Here is a 17137-nt window from a genome sequence, read left to right as displayed (position 1 = left end):
GCAACCACAATTCTGGGTCAGGACTGCTCCCTCTTGCCCAACAGAACAAGGTTTCTGAGATAAGACAGCAGGATCATTCTCTGCCCCTCCACATAAATGCATCCCAGCAAACAACCTGCTCCATTGCACCAGAGTGAGCCACATCTCCTCCTCAGCGAACACCAGGATTTCCCATGAGACAAACCACCCTGCCATCAGTCAGAACTGCACACAATCTGTCCAAGCCATACCACAATAAAAAACACATGGAAAATGTATTGAATTTATATTACAGAAGTTCACACAAGGTAGCAAACATCATAGATAAAATGGAAGGAAGTATTCCCTTGCTTCCTCCTTTGCGACTTCAGCCCTATATGTATAATCTTGTTTCAGGAAGCTCTCTCTGCATTTTCTTCCCATTAATTGTTTCCATCACATCAAGGCTACGACAAATAATCTTATATTTTGGATCTGACAATACGGGCAATTCCCAAGCTTCAATTATCATCTGAAGCATAACTGAAGTTATGGTACTTTATATTAATCCAGATTTCCTGCAATCTGTTCCACAGCTGCCCAAAGATTCAAATTTCTAATTCCATTGTTCAGCAGACAAAGCCTATATAGTTAAGGTTAGGAGTTTCTCTTAACAGCCCTATTCTTTACAAATAATTCAATTTGCACCATTAATACCCCTTCAACATTTGAGGTTAGGTACCAAATTGCCAGCGGAGTCCTTTTATTACGCTTTCTTCAAGCCCCTCTAGTAACCAAGAGAAGTTCCCCTTTGCAATTCATTTTTATTTGCATTACCTTCAAAGAGCCTTTTCTGAACCGTGTGTGCAGTCTTCTGTTAGCATCACCTCCAGAGCTGCTCAGCTTCCCTTGCCACATCCAATAGCATGAATTACAAATTTAAGCCTATTTAAAACTAGAGATTATTAAAGCCAGATTTCTTAACAGAACAAACCAAACCTTGCAAAAGCCCCAACAGTATCTAGTCCTAGAAAACACCACAGGAGAATGAAATCAAACCCCAGTATCCACAGCTGTGTTCACTTCACTCTTACAAAACCTGTCCTTAAAGACACCCTGCTGAGAGCTAAAGTCTTCCTTTTCCAGCCCATTTTAAAACAGAAACATATCTTTAACTCATGAGCGGAAGTACATGAGCAGTTTCACTGATTACAGGCAAAATAACCAGACATCAAGAAAATACTGAATATTGCCACTAAAATCCACACGCATACTGAGCAAGTGCAACCTAACCAGCCAAAGGGAAATCTATTGCAGAATTTCAGCACCGCCATGACCCATAGCACTGACAGAGCAGTCCCAGGCAGCTCGTGGCCATGCAGCCCACCAGGGCTGGCACGCATTGCCCTTCCAACAAGATGCACAAGGAGCTACTCTAGACTAGAAACAGCTTCTTTTTTTTTTTTTTTTGCCAAACTAGTTTTAATTTATATCAACTCCCTAATTCACAGAGCAGTTGAAACACTTGAGCCATGCAAAAAGCTGTGGAGGAGGGGAGCTTAAAGAGGCCATGAAACTGGGTCTTTAATTACAACAGCAGCATTTCAGCTGGAAACAGTAAACCTCTTCAATAAAGCAAACAGTGTTACTGCATTTTTAACCAGAGTGGTAATTTCACTGGATTTCTTTTTTTCTTCCAAAAAATTGTAAGGCAAGTTGGTGGAAATCCAGAATAATGAAATCACTTCGCTTTCAATTTTTACTACCCAAAAAAGCCTCTCCATGAGCAAGCCATGTAATCTGCAAATCACGTGATTCAAAGACACATTGTTATGGCAAAATGGAAACATCTTGCACAACCTCATCTCATCAGGAGGCAACAGACAGACAACAAGAATCAGGTGTGGTGGAAACAGAAATAAAACTTGAGTAACTGATCTGTGCCCCCAAAGGGCACATTACCTATATATTCTTTGTATTATTTGTCTACAAGCTCTGAATCTAAGAGAACACTGAGAATACTCAGGGTACCTTTGAAAAGTGACAGTAGGAGATCAAGAAAAAGCTTATGAGCTGCCGTCAGAATGTTCTAAAAAATCTGTTCTCTGCAAACACTATCTCAGGAAGTAGCTGGTACAGCTTTTCCAGACAGGACTCAAAGAAAGTGACACAAAGCTTCCAGCCGTGGGCATTACACTGAATACAGGGGTCTTCTAGCCATGCTGATGCAAAGAAAACTGTTTAAGAAATTGTTTTTCACTGGGTAGGAACCTGGTGGCACTTGTCCACTGAGTGGGGCCTGCACAGTCTCACAGCACTATGTACTGCACAGCTAATTGAAGCAGTAACAGCAGAGCAAGATCTGCACCTAATGGTACTTCACAGATGAAGTTATAACTTACAAAGTTATAGATTATGACAAAAAATAATGCTTCGCCCCATGCTTGGTTAACTGAGCAGTCTGGAGCACTTCATGTCTGAATATTTCAGGCCTTTACTTGTTCCAGCATCTCTATTATTCAGTTGGTGCATCGTTTATTATAGCTCCTTTCATACTTCACTGCTTCAAAACACTGCTAATTTATTCTCTTGTACGTAGAAATCCAATTTATTTTTCTGACTTATCTCAAGCACGGCTTTCTATCAGCTGCGCCCACAATGCTTATTTTCTCTGTCTTTATTCTTGTACCTGCTCATTGAAACATTTTCTTTCCCTTCCTCCCTCTCAGTTCTCAAGAATACAGCCTCCTACCATTCAACAGAAATATGTTAAAAGGCATCTAGAGAAGAGGCAGCTAAGCATTTCTGCGTGTTCAATTAAATCAGAATGATTCACAAATTAAGGGAATATTTTGGATCCGATCTCTTAGGTAGCAGTACCTCACAGTAAGTTATGCATCAAGAGTAAGAAGTGCATTTGTCTTCCTTGCAACTTCCTTCAGCCTCTGGATACTGATATAACCTTGTGGTCACTGGGAGATGAGAGCTAAGAAGCATTACTGAGGTTTAGTGGATTCAGATTTAGCGTGAGAAGTATCTGTTGCTCCCTCTGAGTAAATAAAAGCATAGAAAAACTATGTTTATATTCTCTTGAAAGGAAATGCTTTTCCCCAGGCAGCACAACCACCTATTTGAAACTCCTGTAAGGAAAATTCACTGTAAAATCAAGGATGTGGATATAGACTATGATTAATCCCTGTATAATTTTGTCTGTCTGTTTGCTCTGTGTTCAACCCCTCCATCACTGTATAACTGTCAGATTTACCTTCGTAAGACAAATCCCTTCCACTGCTGTCTATGCGATGCCACATTTCTGCCTGGCTGGACAGAAGTCAACACTCAAAGTCTGGGTCTCTGGCCAGTCAGTCAAAGGAAAAAACCCTCAAATTTCTCTAAATAGATATTATTTCAGGGTGGAAAAATTGGATACTCCCAGACCTTTCTGAATGTTTGGTAGTTCTGTATTTGGCTTGTTATCACCCAAGTATTTTGCAGAGTATCTTCAGCATTCTGGATCCAGAGATTACTTCTATATCTTATGTGTCCTGGGCTTTTTTATAAAAATAATGATTTATGTTACCTACACACCGCTTAATTCATAGCTGTAATACCTTTACAAGTGAAAATGTGACTTGCAAAAGTGCATTCCTGTTACTTCAAACAAGTACGGCTGTAGAAAAGTGATGTGAACAACATTTTACAAATGCACTTCAAAATGCACTTGCATTTTGCTCACAAATGCTCATTGGAGCATTCTTGAACATAGGTTGATTTCAACAACACAGAGCTGCGTTGATCGGTGCATTTTATTGCACAACTGCCAAAAGACTATTAAGGACACATTCAATCAGGTTTGGGGTTTCGGGCATTTTTGGGTTGCTTTTTTTTTTTGCCTTGGGCCTTTTTTTTTTTTATTTTGACATTAGGAAGGACACAAGCCTAGGTCTCCAGAAGTAGAAAGAACAGAGCTAAGTTCTCAGCCAAAATGTGTCACATACTGGCACTTAAATAAAACCAGATGACTTAACATAAGACATTGCTTCATAGTTTAAGATATCTCACTTCTTGTCTAATGTAACTTTCAATTGTTTCTTTTCAATCTGACATTATATGTATATATGCATATTCTTTTTGAAAACTATTTTAATAATTTATGAACTTTGCTGTTTTACAAGAAACTGGATTCAGTACACTATTGGGTCTTTGTAAATTCAAAATACATTCCAGACAGAAACACCACAGCCAATATCTACTGAGCCTGAAAAAGGCTTGACTTTGTTTCATTCTCTGTAACCATCAGCACTTATAATCTACTTGCTCCAGATCTTTCTACATACATAATACAAATTTCAGATTAAAATGAAGTCTTATCATTACTATTCTGTAACTTGACATTATATTGGCACATTTCCCTAATGATTTAAAAACATTCTTCTGTTGTACACTGACAAATTGTTTTCTATATAGATTTCTACTATACTTTCAACAGTTACTGGATATTTCAGCACATGGGCTTTTTATTTTTGAACAGCAAATAATATTCGCACATGTTTTGAAACAAAGCTTGACTAATTTATTCATTACTACCTTTTTCTGTTCTCTGTAATGTTTTTTAATTTAAAATTTTGAGAATTTTAGGAGTTTTGTATGAGGTTTGTTAATGGAAAAGTATTTTTTCCTGTTTGATCTCAAGTCCTCAGCAGACTCATCTCACAATGGCACATTATGGTGTCATGTAAGGAAAAGGCAAACACAATCTGGATCATAGTTCACATCTGATAAAACACTGCAGCTTCAGTAACATGGACATTATTACAAAACTAAGTCTAAAGAACCACCACTCCAGCATCCAGCACATTATGGTTTTAGAGGCAAATACTCCAGAGCCTTCACTGAGGGCAGCTGGTGCCATAAAGTGCTCAGTCCTTCTCAATGGTGGTGGAAGTCTACCTTTATGAGAACACTTATGGACTGTCTCCTACAGTCGTAGAAATTACTGAGATTTCTCATGTACTGACTGTCACTGTCTGCTGTTCTTCGTGAGAGGAATAAATCTTGGCTCTCCATCAGAGACTGGAGAGGCTCTGGTGGGTTCTCCAAAACCCCACTGCTAATGGTACTCAAGATGTAACAGGGTAAAGTATGCATAATCAATACTGATGTTTATTATTAAAAGATCTATGCAAAGATAAAATTTATCTTACCAAACGGAGGAGACTCTCTCCCATCTTCTAATCCTGAATCTCGCTCTCTGTCTCTCTTTCTGTGTTTATGCCCACGGTGCCTATGGCGTCGGTGACTTTTTCTTCCACCCAGTGGCACATGAACTCCAATGAACAATGTTCGATGGCCTATGGGGAAAATAAAATTACGTTTTAAAAAGTGGCTGTGGCAACATAATAACAATATTAATAACCATAATAGCATTAGTGGTATAATAATCATTAGAACTGCTTAATCATATAATATTGATTATTCTAATGTCATAACGTTATTGACTACAGTAATGATGATGCAGTGGCACATGTATACAATCCCTTGATAGAGGTCATGCTTGATACAATCCTTATGATGCAGTGTCAGATTTTTAAAGTTTTTTCTTCAAATTTGCATTTCTGTGTGTGAACTTTCATTAAAGCTAGACAGGTGTTCTGTAAAATGTCTTCCAAAACAGTAACATGAAGAGACACATGGATCTCTCTGCGTTGAACATTTGGTGAAGTTGCTGTTTGCTTTGTGTGTACAGGAACTTTACAAAACTCACTGCTATTTATGAGCCAAACCTTGACAGAATTCTTGTGGGAAATTAACCGAAGGGAAAAGAAAAAAGAAAAAAAAAGAACAGAAAAAAAAAAAGATTACTTAAAAAAAAAAATAAAACACTCTGAAAGCTAGACTGCAAAATCCCCATACAATTTTATGCACTCACTTAACAAATACATTGCTGGTAGCTTAGGGTGCTTTCGTTTCTTTTATTTCTTAAGATACATAAGAAGGTATATTGCCATGCCTACCACCATCTTTGAGCCTGAGGAATTTTATGTTGCTGATCAAGCCCAAAAGATTTAGCTCTTAGCTATATGGGATAACAGGATCAGAGCACAGTAAATCATTTAGGAGGGGGAGAGCAGAAGGGAAGCAAGCACAAAGTACCACAAAACAGAACAAATGGGAAAGGAATCATGACTCAACACAGGCAAGTCTCCTACAGTTACTCAGCAGAAAGACACAGTCCAGATTACTCATCTCAAATAACATTTATTTTCTCCTTGAAATAAGCATAACACAGCTAGCAGATAATTGCTGCTTTGCTGTAATCATTCAGCAGTGTCAATCATCTGAGAAAGGTCAAGAACATTAAGCTAAGGTAGCATGTGATCTCTAATCCCATGGAGACTCCAGCAGGGACAGAAAACAGAGCAAGGCAGCATTTGTCACAATACATCAAAGAAATACAAAGCTCATAGGAATTATCTGCAAAGGTGGAGCCAAAACAAGCTGGAGAAAAGGCCTGGACACCCCACCAGTTACCTCCTCAACTCTGATGCATGCAGAGGACACTACAAAGCAGAGGCATCAATTTTTAGGAAACTATTCTTGTAGAGTCAGGAGAGTTTTCAGAAGCAAAGACCATGAACTGAAATTGTTGGGGATTTTTTAATACTTATTTATTAGACTCCTCTTTCTTCGTGTTTATTACATTTAACTCAAGAAATGGTTTAACAAGAACTGATGGCTTTGGTATATTTCAAATATATTGCAAGGAAATATGTATTCCATAAAAAGAATACATTAAAAAGATACCAAAGGACAGTAATGTAGTATTCAACACTTCTTTGTCCCCTTCCTTGGGGAGAAAAGAAACCCAAAATATTTTGAAAGGAATCGGGTTATCTTCCCTAAGATTTAATAATTTCCCGAGGTGCAGATAGATTGCTTTTTTAATTCAGTAATTTAATACGTTCCTGCTGCTTTGTGATAGAAATGGGCATGATGATCCTTCAATTCATGATTGAAGTTCTGTGCCACTTCAATGCTCAGGCTGTACCTGCATCAGGAAATGCAGGTTCAAGTTCACACGCATTAATTTCCAGGGCTGAATCCAAGACCCGAGTCCAGACTGTTCTTTATTCAGTGAACTAGAAAACAGGCCCTAAAATTCCAGAACATTCATCTATGTCTGAATACCACAACAATTTTCCCTATGCAGAAAGAATTGGTTCACACTGAACACAAAAACAGGAACCTGGAAACCGAAATGGATAACCAAGAAATTGCAAAATGGATCTTCTTCCTTCTGTGTGAACCTACTGAGGCCAACAGAGTACCATCAAGGTATAATCTGAATAAACAGAGAGAAGAATCTAGACTCTTGCAACAAGGTTCAGTGAAGCCCTACAACAGGTTGACTTTTTACAAGGGCATGTACTGACAGGACAACAGCGAATACTTTTAAACTGAGACAGTAGATTTAGATTAGACACATGGAAGAAATTCTCTACTATGGTGTTGGTGAGACAATGGAACAGGTTGCCCAGAGAAGCTGTGGCTGCCTCATCCCCGGAACTGCTCAAGGCCAGGCTGGATGGGGCTTTGAGCACTCTGGTCTAGCGGAAGGTGTCCCTGCCTGTGTCAGGTGGGTTAGATATCAGTGAGCCATAGGATTTTATCCTACGGTCTTCCTGAGCTTTTTCAACTAACCTTACCTTAACATCAATAGAGTTTTATCATGGAAAGACTATAATCTTGTTCCTGCAAAAATGCACTCTGAACTAAAATACTGATTTATTCCAGATGTGCCTCTAGGAAAGCCAAGCATAAACAAGCCAAGATTAAGTATTTTAAGTATTAGGATTTAGGAGCTAATAATTTTTTAAAACTGAACCTCTGAGAAAATAAATTATTATAAAGTATTATCTACAGTCTGAAAGCTTATTAATGAAATGCAATACACGGAACTGATCTGCTCTGCAATGTCCCCTTTATACAATCTTACCTGTTCTCTGTTAAACTGCATAAATATTGCTTTTTAAAAAAGACTGGTTTTAACCAAATTGCACATAGCTGGGGAACAAAATCCAGAATATAAAGTTAGTTCAAATCCATGCATTTATAGCATAAGAGGCTTTGACCCCTTGTGGTTTACCTTCAAAGCATCAAAACACTCCTTAGGTAAAAATCTTTTAAGGATTTAAGGCATAATGACCATTTTTATATAGTGTTCTAACTTTTATAGAATTATATTAACAAACCCAAATTATATTATAAAATGTTTAAAAGGAATCATGTTAATTACATTTAATTTTCATACAGATGAAAGTATATAATAGCATATGTAAAAATCAGGATTTCCCCTAAACTTTTGAAGAAAAAGTGTACTGTGCTATAAATATCTCCACTTTGCGGAGGCAAGAATTCTATGCCCTAGAGAAGACAGATATGAAATATGCATTATTAATATGAATACATCTTTTAGAGACATTTCTCAGAATAAAATCTAAGTAGAAGGGTTGTTTGGGGTTACTGTATTCCAAAGAAGAAATTTTTACTTACACCTAAATTTTATTTTAAGGCCCCAATATTAAATTAACAATCTAAAAAGGCAACCTCGGAAAATAAAATACTTTCGGCACAGCCCTTGAAAATTACAGATGTAACATCTAAAACTGATTTTCAGAACCTGGCATTCTGGGTCATTAAAACAGAAGCTTGCCCTAGCCACTTATCTTATTCATTAAGTAAATGGGAAGGAAAGGAAATGTAGTGGGATTTCTAAAGCCCTGAAAACATGCACCCATTATAATTTATGGCGCTTGATGACTTCACTTAGGAACTTCTGGAAATCTCATTAGAATTGTTTGAATGAATGTGACATTGCAACAGAAAATGGAGATTGAGAGAAAGGGATTCTAAATGTTTCCCTTAATTTAGAGGAATTAAGATCTTTTTAATGGAACGCTAAAAGTACACATATTTTTTGCCCCAGTGCCTACTATTCTTCTTCCAAGCACAAATTTAACACAGAAAAAACACAGCCATCTGGTAAGAAAAAAAAATACAATCTACATTCACCTCCCTGCTTCCCCACCAGTAAAGGTTCCACAGGCCTCCATGCTACACCATTCATGTGGGACTCAAGCAAGTACTTTAATTGCTCCATAGTGAAGGTGATAACTACCGCATAAAAAAGTGACTGCCCTGGATGTGAATGTTTGTGAGTGCCAGGCGCACATGGTACATCTGCCTGCGCTGCCTTCAACCTGGAAGGTTCTGAATCTGTGTTAGGCACCTACTGAGACCAAGCCTTTCAGATCCCTGCTCACAGGCATGACATGAAGGGGCAGATAACGGAACAGATGGGTCTTGAAACACCTCCAGAAGGAGGAAAGGCAGACTTCTGTGACCTACTAAGGAAACACACTGCAAAGTCAAGATGCCTTGAGAGAGAATACTTTGCCAGTGGTTTGAGCCAAGTCTCAAATCACTGCTGACCTCAGCAGGACTAGAGGGCTTTCTTCCTCCTCTGGAAAGAGTGCTTTGAAGCCTCTTTTATGTATTGCCAGCTACAGCTAAACCTAACGCAATTTTCCATCCTCTCAAAAATCAACAGTGAGTAGAGACAGAAATCCAGCAGTCCTTCCTTATAGAAGAAAAAGTGATTATAGTGAATTGTGTAGGAGTAGACAATACATGACTCATGATTCGTTACTGTAGTGTAGCAGGGAGGCAGAGCTAAAGCGAAAGCAGAAAGAACAAAAACAATACTTCCTAAACCAGCAGTTACATTGCTGTTTGTGGTTATGGTCTGCTCAGGGGACATTTTTCACCTTTTTGCCATGCTGGGAGGAACTGCCAAGAAAGCCTTCACAAAATTTTTACATCATGCATGCAACTTATGTTTTAGGTTAAATTACAGCAGAAATTATATAGAACAAAGAATAAACAACATCCCTGGCTCAAGCAAGCATTAAGGACATACTGAATATGGAGGATAAGCGCATCTCATTGAAGTCATTAAAGTTAAGGACCTTTTAAAGAGCCCTCATCAATCATTGCCATCCAGACAAATCTCTCCTTTTAACGAAACATTTTTCCATTTTGTGGCTGGGTTAAAAAGTCTTTTTAACTGTACTTATGTTCATTCCTGATTTCCTCATGTTGCTCCACAGCAGTTCAGGTGTGCACAGTCCTGTCATGAGATCAGGTCTCAGACCTTGCCAAAAACCTCAGCAGACACAGAATGTGAACATGTCCTGCAGAGTTGTTCATGAATCCTCAAGGCGAACCATCTTCCCACAAACAAGGGACAAGAGACCCATGTGAAGCAACAATATGAAAACAGGCTAAGAAAATTGGGGCTGCTCAGCCTAGAGAAGGAAAGCTGTGTGTGGACCTCCAGCAGTCCTCCAGTATCTGAAGGGGACCTACAAGGATGCCAGAGAGGGATTCTTCATCAGGAACTGTAGTGACAGGACAAGGGGTAATAGATTCAAACTGAAACAGGGGAGATTTAGGTTGGATATAAGGAATAAATTCTTTACTGTGAGGATGGTGAGGCACTGGAAAAGGCTGCTCAAGGCCTGGAGCAACCTGGCCTAGTGGGTGGTGTCCTGGCCCATGACAGGGAGGTTGGAACTAGATGATCTTAAGGTCCTTTCCAACCCTGACTATTCTATGATTCTATGATTTCAGGTGATTGCAGGGCAAGAGTGCAAGCATAGCTCAGGAGAACGCGAGATCTTGACAAATATTGAGAGACACAGCAAAAAGGAGTCAAAAATAGAGAAAGATGTGCCTTAGAAATGACAAATGGAACAAACTAGAGCACGTAATACCTCACAGGCAACAAAATGAAAGAATTTCATGCTTACAAAGCTGACATTACAGGCATAGACTAACCTGAATCTTTCTCCAACTCTTTACTTCCACACTTTATATTCTACCCCTCTAAATCTAACAAACATTGATACAAGGAGCACAGGTAGGTGTGCGTGCACATTAGGATGAATGGGGCATCCAAGGGAAGCAGAGGCAAGGAAGCTTGGAGAGGGGATCTGTACTGATGGGGTAAAAAATTATTCACAATAAGCTATACCAAGCTGTTAGTAAAAGGGAGGGGAGATCTTGGTCAGTGTTCCTGTCTAGCCTAGAAGAACTAGTAACTGACTTGCTTCTACATGGGGGCAAAGCAGAATCAAAGCCGGCAAGTTAATAAGATTTATCTCCTCTCAGTCCTGTGAGCTGCTATTAACTCTCAGGTAAATAATGTTAGTGGCAGACAGGTCCACTGTCATGTTATTTCTATTAATAATATATGGCGATTTTACATATATTGACCCTAACTGTGTATAGTGAAATTGTCATCAAAATGATTTTTTTAATTACTGTCACAAATTGGAAGAAATCTAGAAAGTAATAATAACTAAAATAGCCATTTTTAAAAGAGAATAATTAAATACTCCAGGATTTCTCTTTTTTTTGTCAGCAGAACAAAATCTACTACCTAAATCAATCTTCATGCAGGCTGTTAAATACAAAGTATCGCTACAAGCATGCTTAACATTTTGAATTAATTTCTCATTTATTAAGTTTAAATCCTCAGCTTTTGCATCCTATTCAGGGTTGTTTATTTCCTAATTTAGCTTGAAGTCTTTTGCGACTTTCAGTAATCAGTCCACATAATCTAAATTTTGTCAAAAGTTTCAGAATGAATAATCTGATGTACAGCGATTTATATACTGCATACGGCATGTTATGTATCCTGAGAGACATGAAAGATGACAAACTTGATTTCCCATGAGACAAATTTTTCCCACACCACTTAGACAGATAAAATGTATGAAACATAAAAAAGCTTAAGCAAAATCCTGACTTCTCTGAATCAAGGATCATTTTGTGATTTCCTCCAACAGAGCCAGAATTCATCCCTGAACCTCCACATAATAATGCTGTCTTCAGTCATCTCTCTATTGAAGCTTCTTCTCAAACCACAGCAGTTCTGAAATCCTGCCACAAAAATCCGGGATCTGCAGCTGAACACCACTAACAAGGACAGCCATGGAACAGTCACTTTCGTTCTCAGGTAATATGGTGGCTGTAAGCAAAATCCTTCAGTGAGAGTGCACTTAGTGCCAATCCTTTTGCGCACCTATATAGTCCAAAAGTTGCAACACATGGAGATCGATCCAAACATTATTAATCTATGAGAGAAAAAGTAGGTATATACATTTTGTCAGAAAACTGTTACTACTGAACATCCACTGAAGCAATGGCAGACAGCCAGAGATGACAACAGGGAGTAAGCTGAGTGCAACTGTGCACATCTGTTTATGAAAACTTGCCTACCTGCTCCCAGTTCAGGTACATGTACAACCTGTCCTTTTGCAATTAAGTACTTTACTATCCAGAATCAATGCCCAATTCTCATTTAGGAATTTCACCACTGATCTGCGCACATACTGAAAGATAACATGCAAAGTATGTGATTAAAACCAGGAGAGACAGGCTTCTTGGTTTGCTTTTAGAAATGCCTTCTCTGTCCTTTCAATAATGCAACAGTCAGACAAATGATCTCTTTGGTATTAGTGACCGATCTTGACCTTACAATTCAGAACAAAAATATAGAATCATAGAACAGTTAGGGTTGGAAAGGACCTTAAGATCATCTAGTTCCAACCCCCCTGCCATGGGCAGGGACAGCTCCCACTAAACCATGAGCAAAAAAATGAATTACATGATAAAAATCATCCATGCTGAAAATCTGAATGCCAAAGTTCTGCAAACAGTCTACTTCTGAAGCACTTAAATAAAACAATACAATTCAAAGTATATACTGCAAGCATCATTACTGGCATTAAGACAAGCGCCACACCTCTTCTGTTCCTGTAAGTACTGCAGTTCCTGTCCTGTCTCCCCAGATTTTCATTATACTGCTCAGGGAAGATAAAAACACTGATCAAAAGAGACCAAGGCAAAATTCTGATCTTGTGGATGTTCTTCTAGGCAGCATTAATCACCAGGATATTTTCATGCTTTCAGCAAGATTTATACTTATATTTCCTCAGTGGCTGTGCCAAAATACAAATATGTGCTGGGCGAAGAAATTTCAGATAGAAATTTCAGTACACATTTAAATCAGTATTTCTGTCATTTGAATGATGATAGTATAAAATAAAAATATAGAAAAATACTTAAAATTTTAAAATTTCATCAGAAGAAATAGAATAATGATTTTCAGATTTAAAGAACCTTTAGTTCTTCATATGAATTGCAGGTTTGAGGTGTTGTTGATATAAACTTAAACCCTGTCAGAACTAGTCTTTGCTAGAATATTCAGTAACTACCTATTTATATTTTTAAAACATAAAACCAATTAAGTATCTGTCAAAGAACTAATTAGACAATACATATTAATTATCTAATTATATGATTTTTTACTAAGCTATGCAATTAGCACCTGATTATATAATTTCATATTTTATATCTTTTATGTCATTATGAAAAAGGTAAGCTTTCAGCAGAACCCAACACAATGTACATTGGATAAAAATAAGAAAGTGACATTTCTGAGTCACATCCACTGCTTCCAGATGGAAAAGTGCCTCGTTGTCCTGCAAAACAAATGGACATGCTATTAACAGCAACTGGATATTAAATTTTACAATCTCTTATGATCTTTTTATTTCACTTGGTATTTCTGGATGCAGTTATATATTTATACACACACTGATCTGATCTTAGATTGGACATGAAATTTATCTGAGAAAGCTAACCGCATTATGAAGGATTCTATACTGAATGATTGTTAGAACATTAGGGAGCAGTGTGATTTTATTTTAAAGGAAAGCAGACTCATTGGCTAGCTACAAAATGTTTCAGTATTCTAAACAATTTAAACTTACGGAAAGATTGGGGGGGGGGTCACTGTCACGTTCTGATTTCTATTGATAATACCCTCGGAGCAGATTTTTGAAAGAATATTTCACTGGTATTTCACAGGAGCAACTCCATATATATACAAGATGGTGGTGAAAAATAGTAATTACATAGTTTTTTGTCCTGGGTTCAGCTGTAACAGTTATATTTCTATGTGCATAGTGCTGTGTTTCAGCTTTAGCCTGAGAACAATGCTGATAACACACCAATATTTTAGTTGTTACTAAGTAATGCTTACCCCAATCAAGTACTTTTCAGTCTCTCATGCTCTGCCAGTGAAGAGAGGCACAAGAAGCCGGGAAGAAGCAGAGACAGGACACCTGACCCAAACTAGCCAAGGGAGTATTCAATTCCACAGCATGTCATGCCCAATATATAAACTGGGAGGAGTCACCTGGAAGGCCCAGATTGCTGCTCAGGTCAGGCTGGGCATCAGTCAGTGGGTGCTGAGCAATTGTATTGTCCATCACTTGTGTTTATTGCCCAGGGAGGTTGTGAATGCTCCATCCCTGGCAGTGTTCAAGACCAGGCTGGACGAGTCATTAGGTGATATTGTTTAGTGTGAGGTGTCCCTGCCCACGGCAGGGGGGTTGGAACTAGATGATCTTAAGGTCCTTTCCAACCCTAACTATTCTATGATTCTATGATTATTGGTGGTAGCAGCAGCAGTTCTGTGTTATACCTTAGTTACTGGACTGTTCTTATCTCAGCCCGTGCGGTTTACACTCTTTTGATTCTCCTCCCCATCCCACCAGGAGCCAGAGAGGAAGAAAGGGGAAAGTGAGCGAGCGGCTGCTTGGTTCTGAGTTATCAGCTGGGCTTAAACCACAACATTTTTAAACTACATACTTGTTCAAATTTTGAGATGAAGCTTTAGGTTCCATGCAATCACATGCGCAACATCACAGTCATCCTGATTTCCTTAACACCTGAGTCTACCCAGGTGACTGACTTAAAGATGTCATTCTCTAGAAAATTGTACATCTCTATAATGCCACCTTACCATCAACTGTAAAATGACTCAGCAAAAGGAATTTTTGGGGGTAGGATAACCCAACAGAAAATTCTGTGAATCAGCATTATGGAGATGGAGAATGCAGGGAGCTTGCATTCTCTAAGGACACCAGATACAATAGTTTCACTCTGTCCAAAGACACGATCAAGGGACTGAATACTACAGAAGACTAAGCGTTGAGATTCAAAAAAAGGGGTTGCGCTCTTAAGTTCAAAATTGTCATAGCCAGCCTGATCCACTGGTAGCCATTTACCCCATGAAGACACAGAAAAACCCTAAATGCCACTTTGGAAACATGTTACCCGAGATCTACCCTTGCACGTATACAGACTTGCCACAGACTGAGCAGAGAGCTGCCTATCTTGTACATACTACACTGAGCGGCACATCCTTCTGTAAGAGATTACCTCATACAGACTAACACATCCAGGCCCCTTTCAAAATGCTTTTTGAGGCACTGCTGAGGGAAGCAAAACAGGGAGTTGTGCATCATGTTGATATTCACATGAAATCAATATGGCCACCACGTAGCAAAGAACACAAAATTCATACAGCCAGAGTGAAAGGAGAAGAAAAAAAATATGATGAAGTAGTCAAGGGCAGGCATTTAGAAAGCTCAAGTATATGCACAGATAGAGAGAACTCTCTTTAGACATGAGGCAGATAACTTTTCAGATGTAGGAAGTTCAAATACACTCCAGATCTTAGTATTTCACTTTGGCTAGTTCTGGTGGCTGTGTATGACAAATACAAGAACCTTCTACATCCCACCACAAGAAGCTAACAAATAAAACCAGTAAGTTCCAGTCTCTGGGATGGGATATTATATGTGCAACAGAAATTCAGTTTCATCCAGTAGTTATGATCTGGGGGAGGGAGGGGTGTTACACAACTTCATACAACAGTGAAAGTAAAGAATAAGTTTGGGATCCACTAAACAGAGTGAAATGCAACTCTGAGACTATCTGAATTATTAGGCCAATATAATAAGATAGTTCTCACAACTTCTCACTTTCTTCTACATGACGTTAGGTGGTTTCTGGAGTGTGTATTATCAGGTATGTGTAAAATCTGCGTCACTTCAGAATATTTTTGTTCAGCTGAAGATGTGGCAAGGCAACTAGATGGGGATGGTAAAGCAAGCGTAGAAGGCATTATACCCCCTAAATCATCAATCCTGTTTGCATTTACATATTTCGAAACTTAAAGGTAGAAAGACTTATCTAAAGTCATACACACATGCTGACAGGATTTGATTATAGATTACTGAGAACCAGCCAGCTCTTTCCACCATCATCTCTACCTGAGCACCAGTGTGAGAAGAGAGTAGTATTTCTCTTTTTAAAATTAATCGTAGGATTCTACTCTCTTGTTCACTCTTTTTGTACCCATGCTCAAAGTAAGTATACACACTGAAACTGCATTTCAGTACCTTCAGAAAAAAAGAGACAATGTAATGCACAGAAAAACTCTCTCTCACCTTCTAGATCTTCCTTTTCAAAATGTGTCTTGAGAATGGAGCGAGTTCCACCTCTATCCACAACAGCCTCTTCATCATTCCTCTGTAAAACACAAACAAGGACAGGTAAGCTGCTGCTCATTTGGAAAATTTGCAAGCTTGTATAGTATTATGAAACAAAAATGCTTTTAATATTTAATTTTTTCTACTCAGGAACAAAAAAGCTTTTAAGAATATAATTTTTCTTATTAAAATCTATTCTTCATGCCTCAGTTTTTACTGAAGAAAGATTATACCTAACTGACATGTGAAGAAATGTTAAAACCTGCAAAATGATGAATAAACACTGGTTACTGGGAACTAAGAAAAAGATGAGTCAATAGGAAAACAAAACAGATGAGGGAAGAAATGTCTGGTAGAGGCAGCTTTATTCCTGTACTCTTGAAGAAAGGGACTGTACATGTATTTTTGTCTTTTGACCAGGATCCTGAGCTACATATAGAATTTCTAAATCATTAACACAAACACTCCCTATACTTTGGCAAAGCTAGAGAATGATACTCATTGACAACATGGTAAGAAAGAATACTTTAATACCATGAAAACAACTGACTTTGCTTACTGGTGAATTGCAAAGGTTTTGCTTTTCTTTACAAACACCAACTGTAATTACAATTAAGGAAGAGAGAAAAAGTAATAGTAGAAAAGAGAGAAGCTGTTCTTCCTTAAGAACATATATTTCTTGTTTAATTTTATACTGTGATCATACA

The 17137-nt window shown here is 38.2% G+C and overlaps 1 protein-coding gene across 8 annotated transcripts in view; it reads right to left on the bottom strand.

Annotated features, from left to right (window-relative positions):
• Positions 1 to 17137, bottom strand: part of SLC4A10 (solute carrier family 4 member 10) — a 150599-nt gene that overhangs the window by 75517 nt on the left and 57945 nt on the right. For all 8 annotated transcript variants that reach the window (XR_008974121.1, XR_008974120.1, XM_057423655.1 and 5 more), the window contains 2 exons: positions 16389 to 16470; positions 5163 to 5309 (listed from right to left, as the gene is read on the bottom strand). Coding sequence is in view for 6 of the 8 variants with exons in the window: in XM_057423655.1 (XP_057279638.1) it covers positions 5163 to 5309; positions 16389 to 16470 (229 nt within the window). In the remaining 2 variants the exon portion in view is untranslated. The remainder of the gene's footprint in view (positions 1 to 5162; positions 5310 to 16388; positions 16471 to 17137) is intronic.

Source organism: Pezoporus wallicus, unplaced genomic scaffold, assembly GCF_028554395.1.
Source record: "Pezoporus wallicus isolate ANWC-B61680 ecotype Strahan unplaced genomic scaffold, APGP_CSIRO_Pwel_v1 contig_1181, whole genome shotgun sequence".
Classification (NCBI taxonomy): Eukaryota; Metazoa; Chordata; class Aves; order Psittaciformes; family Psittacidae; genus Pezoporus; species Pezoporus wallicus.
Note: the sequence above shows the minus strand (reverse complement) of the source record. Positions and strands in the feature narration are given on the sequence as shown.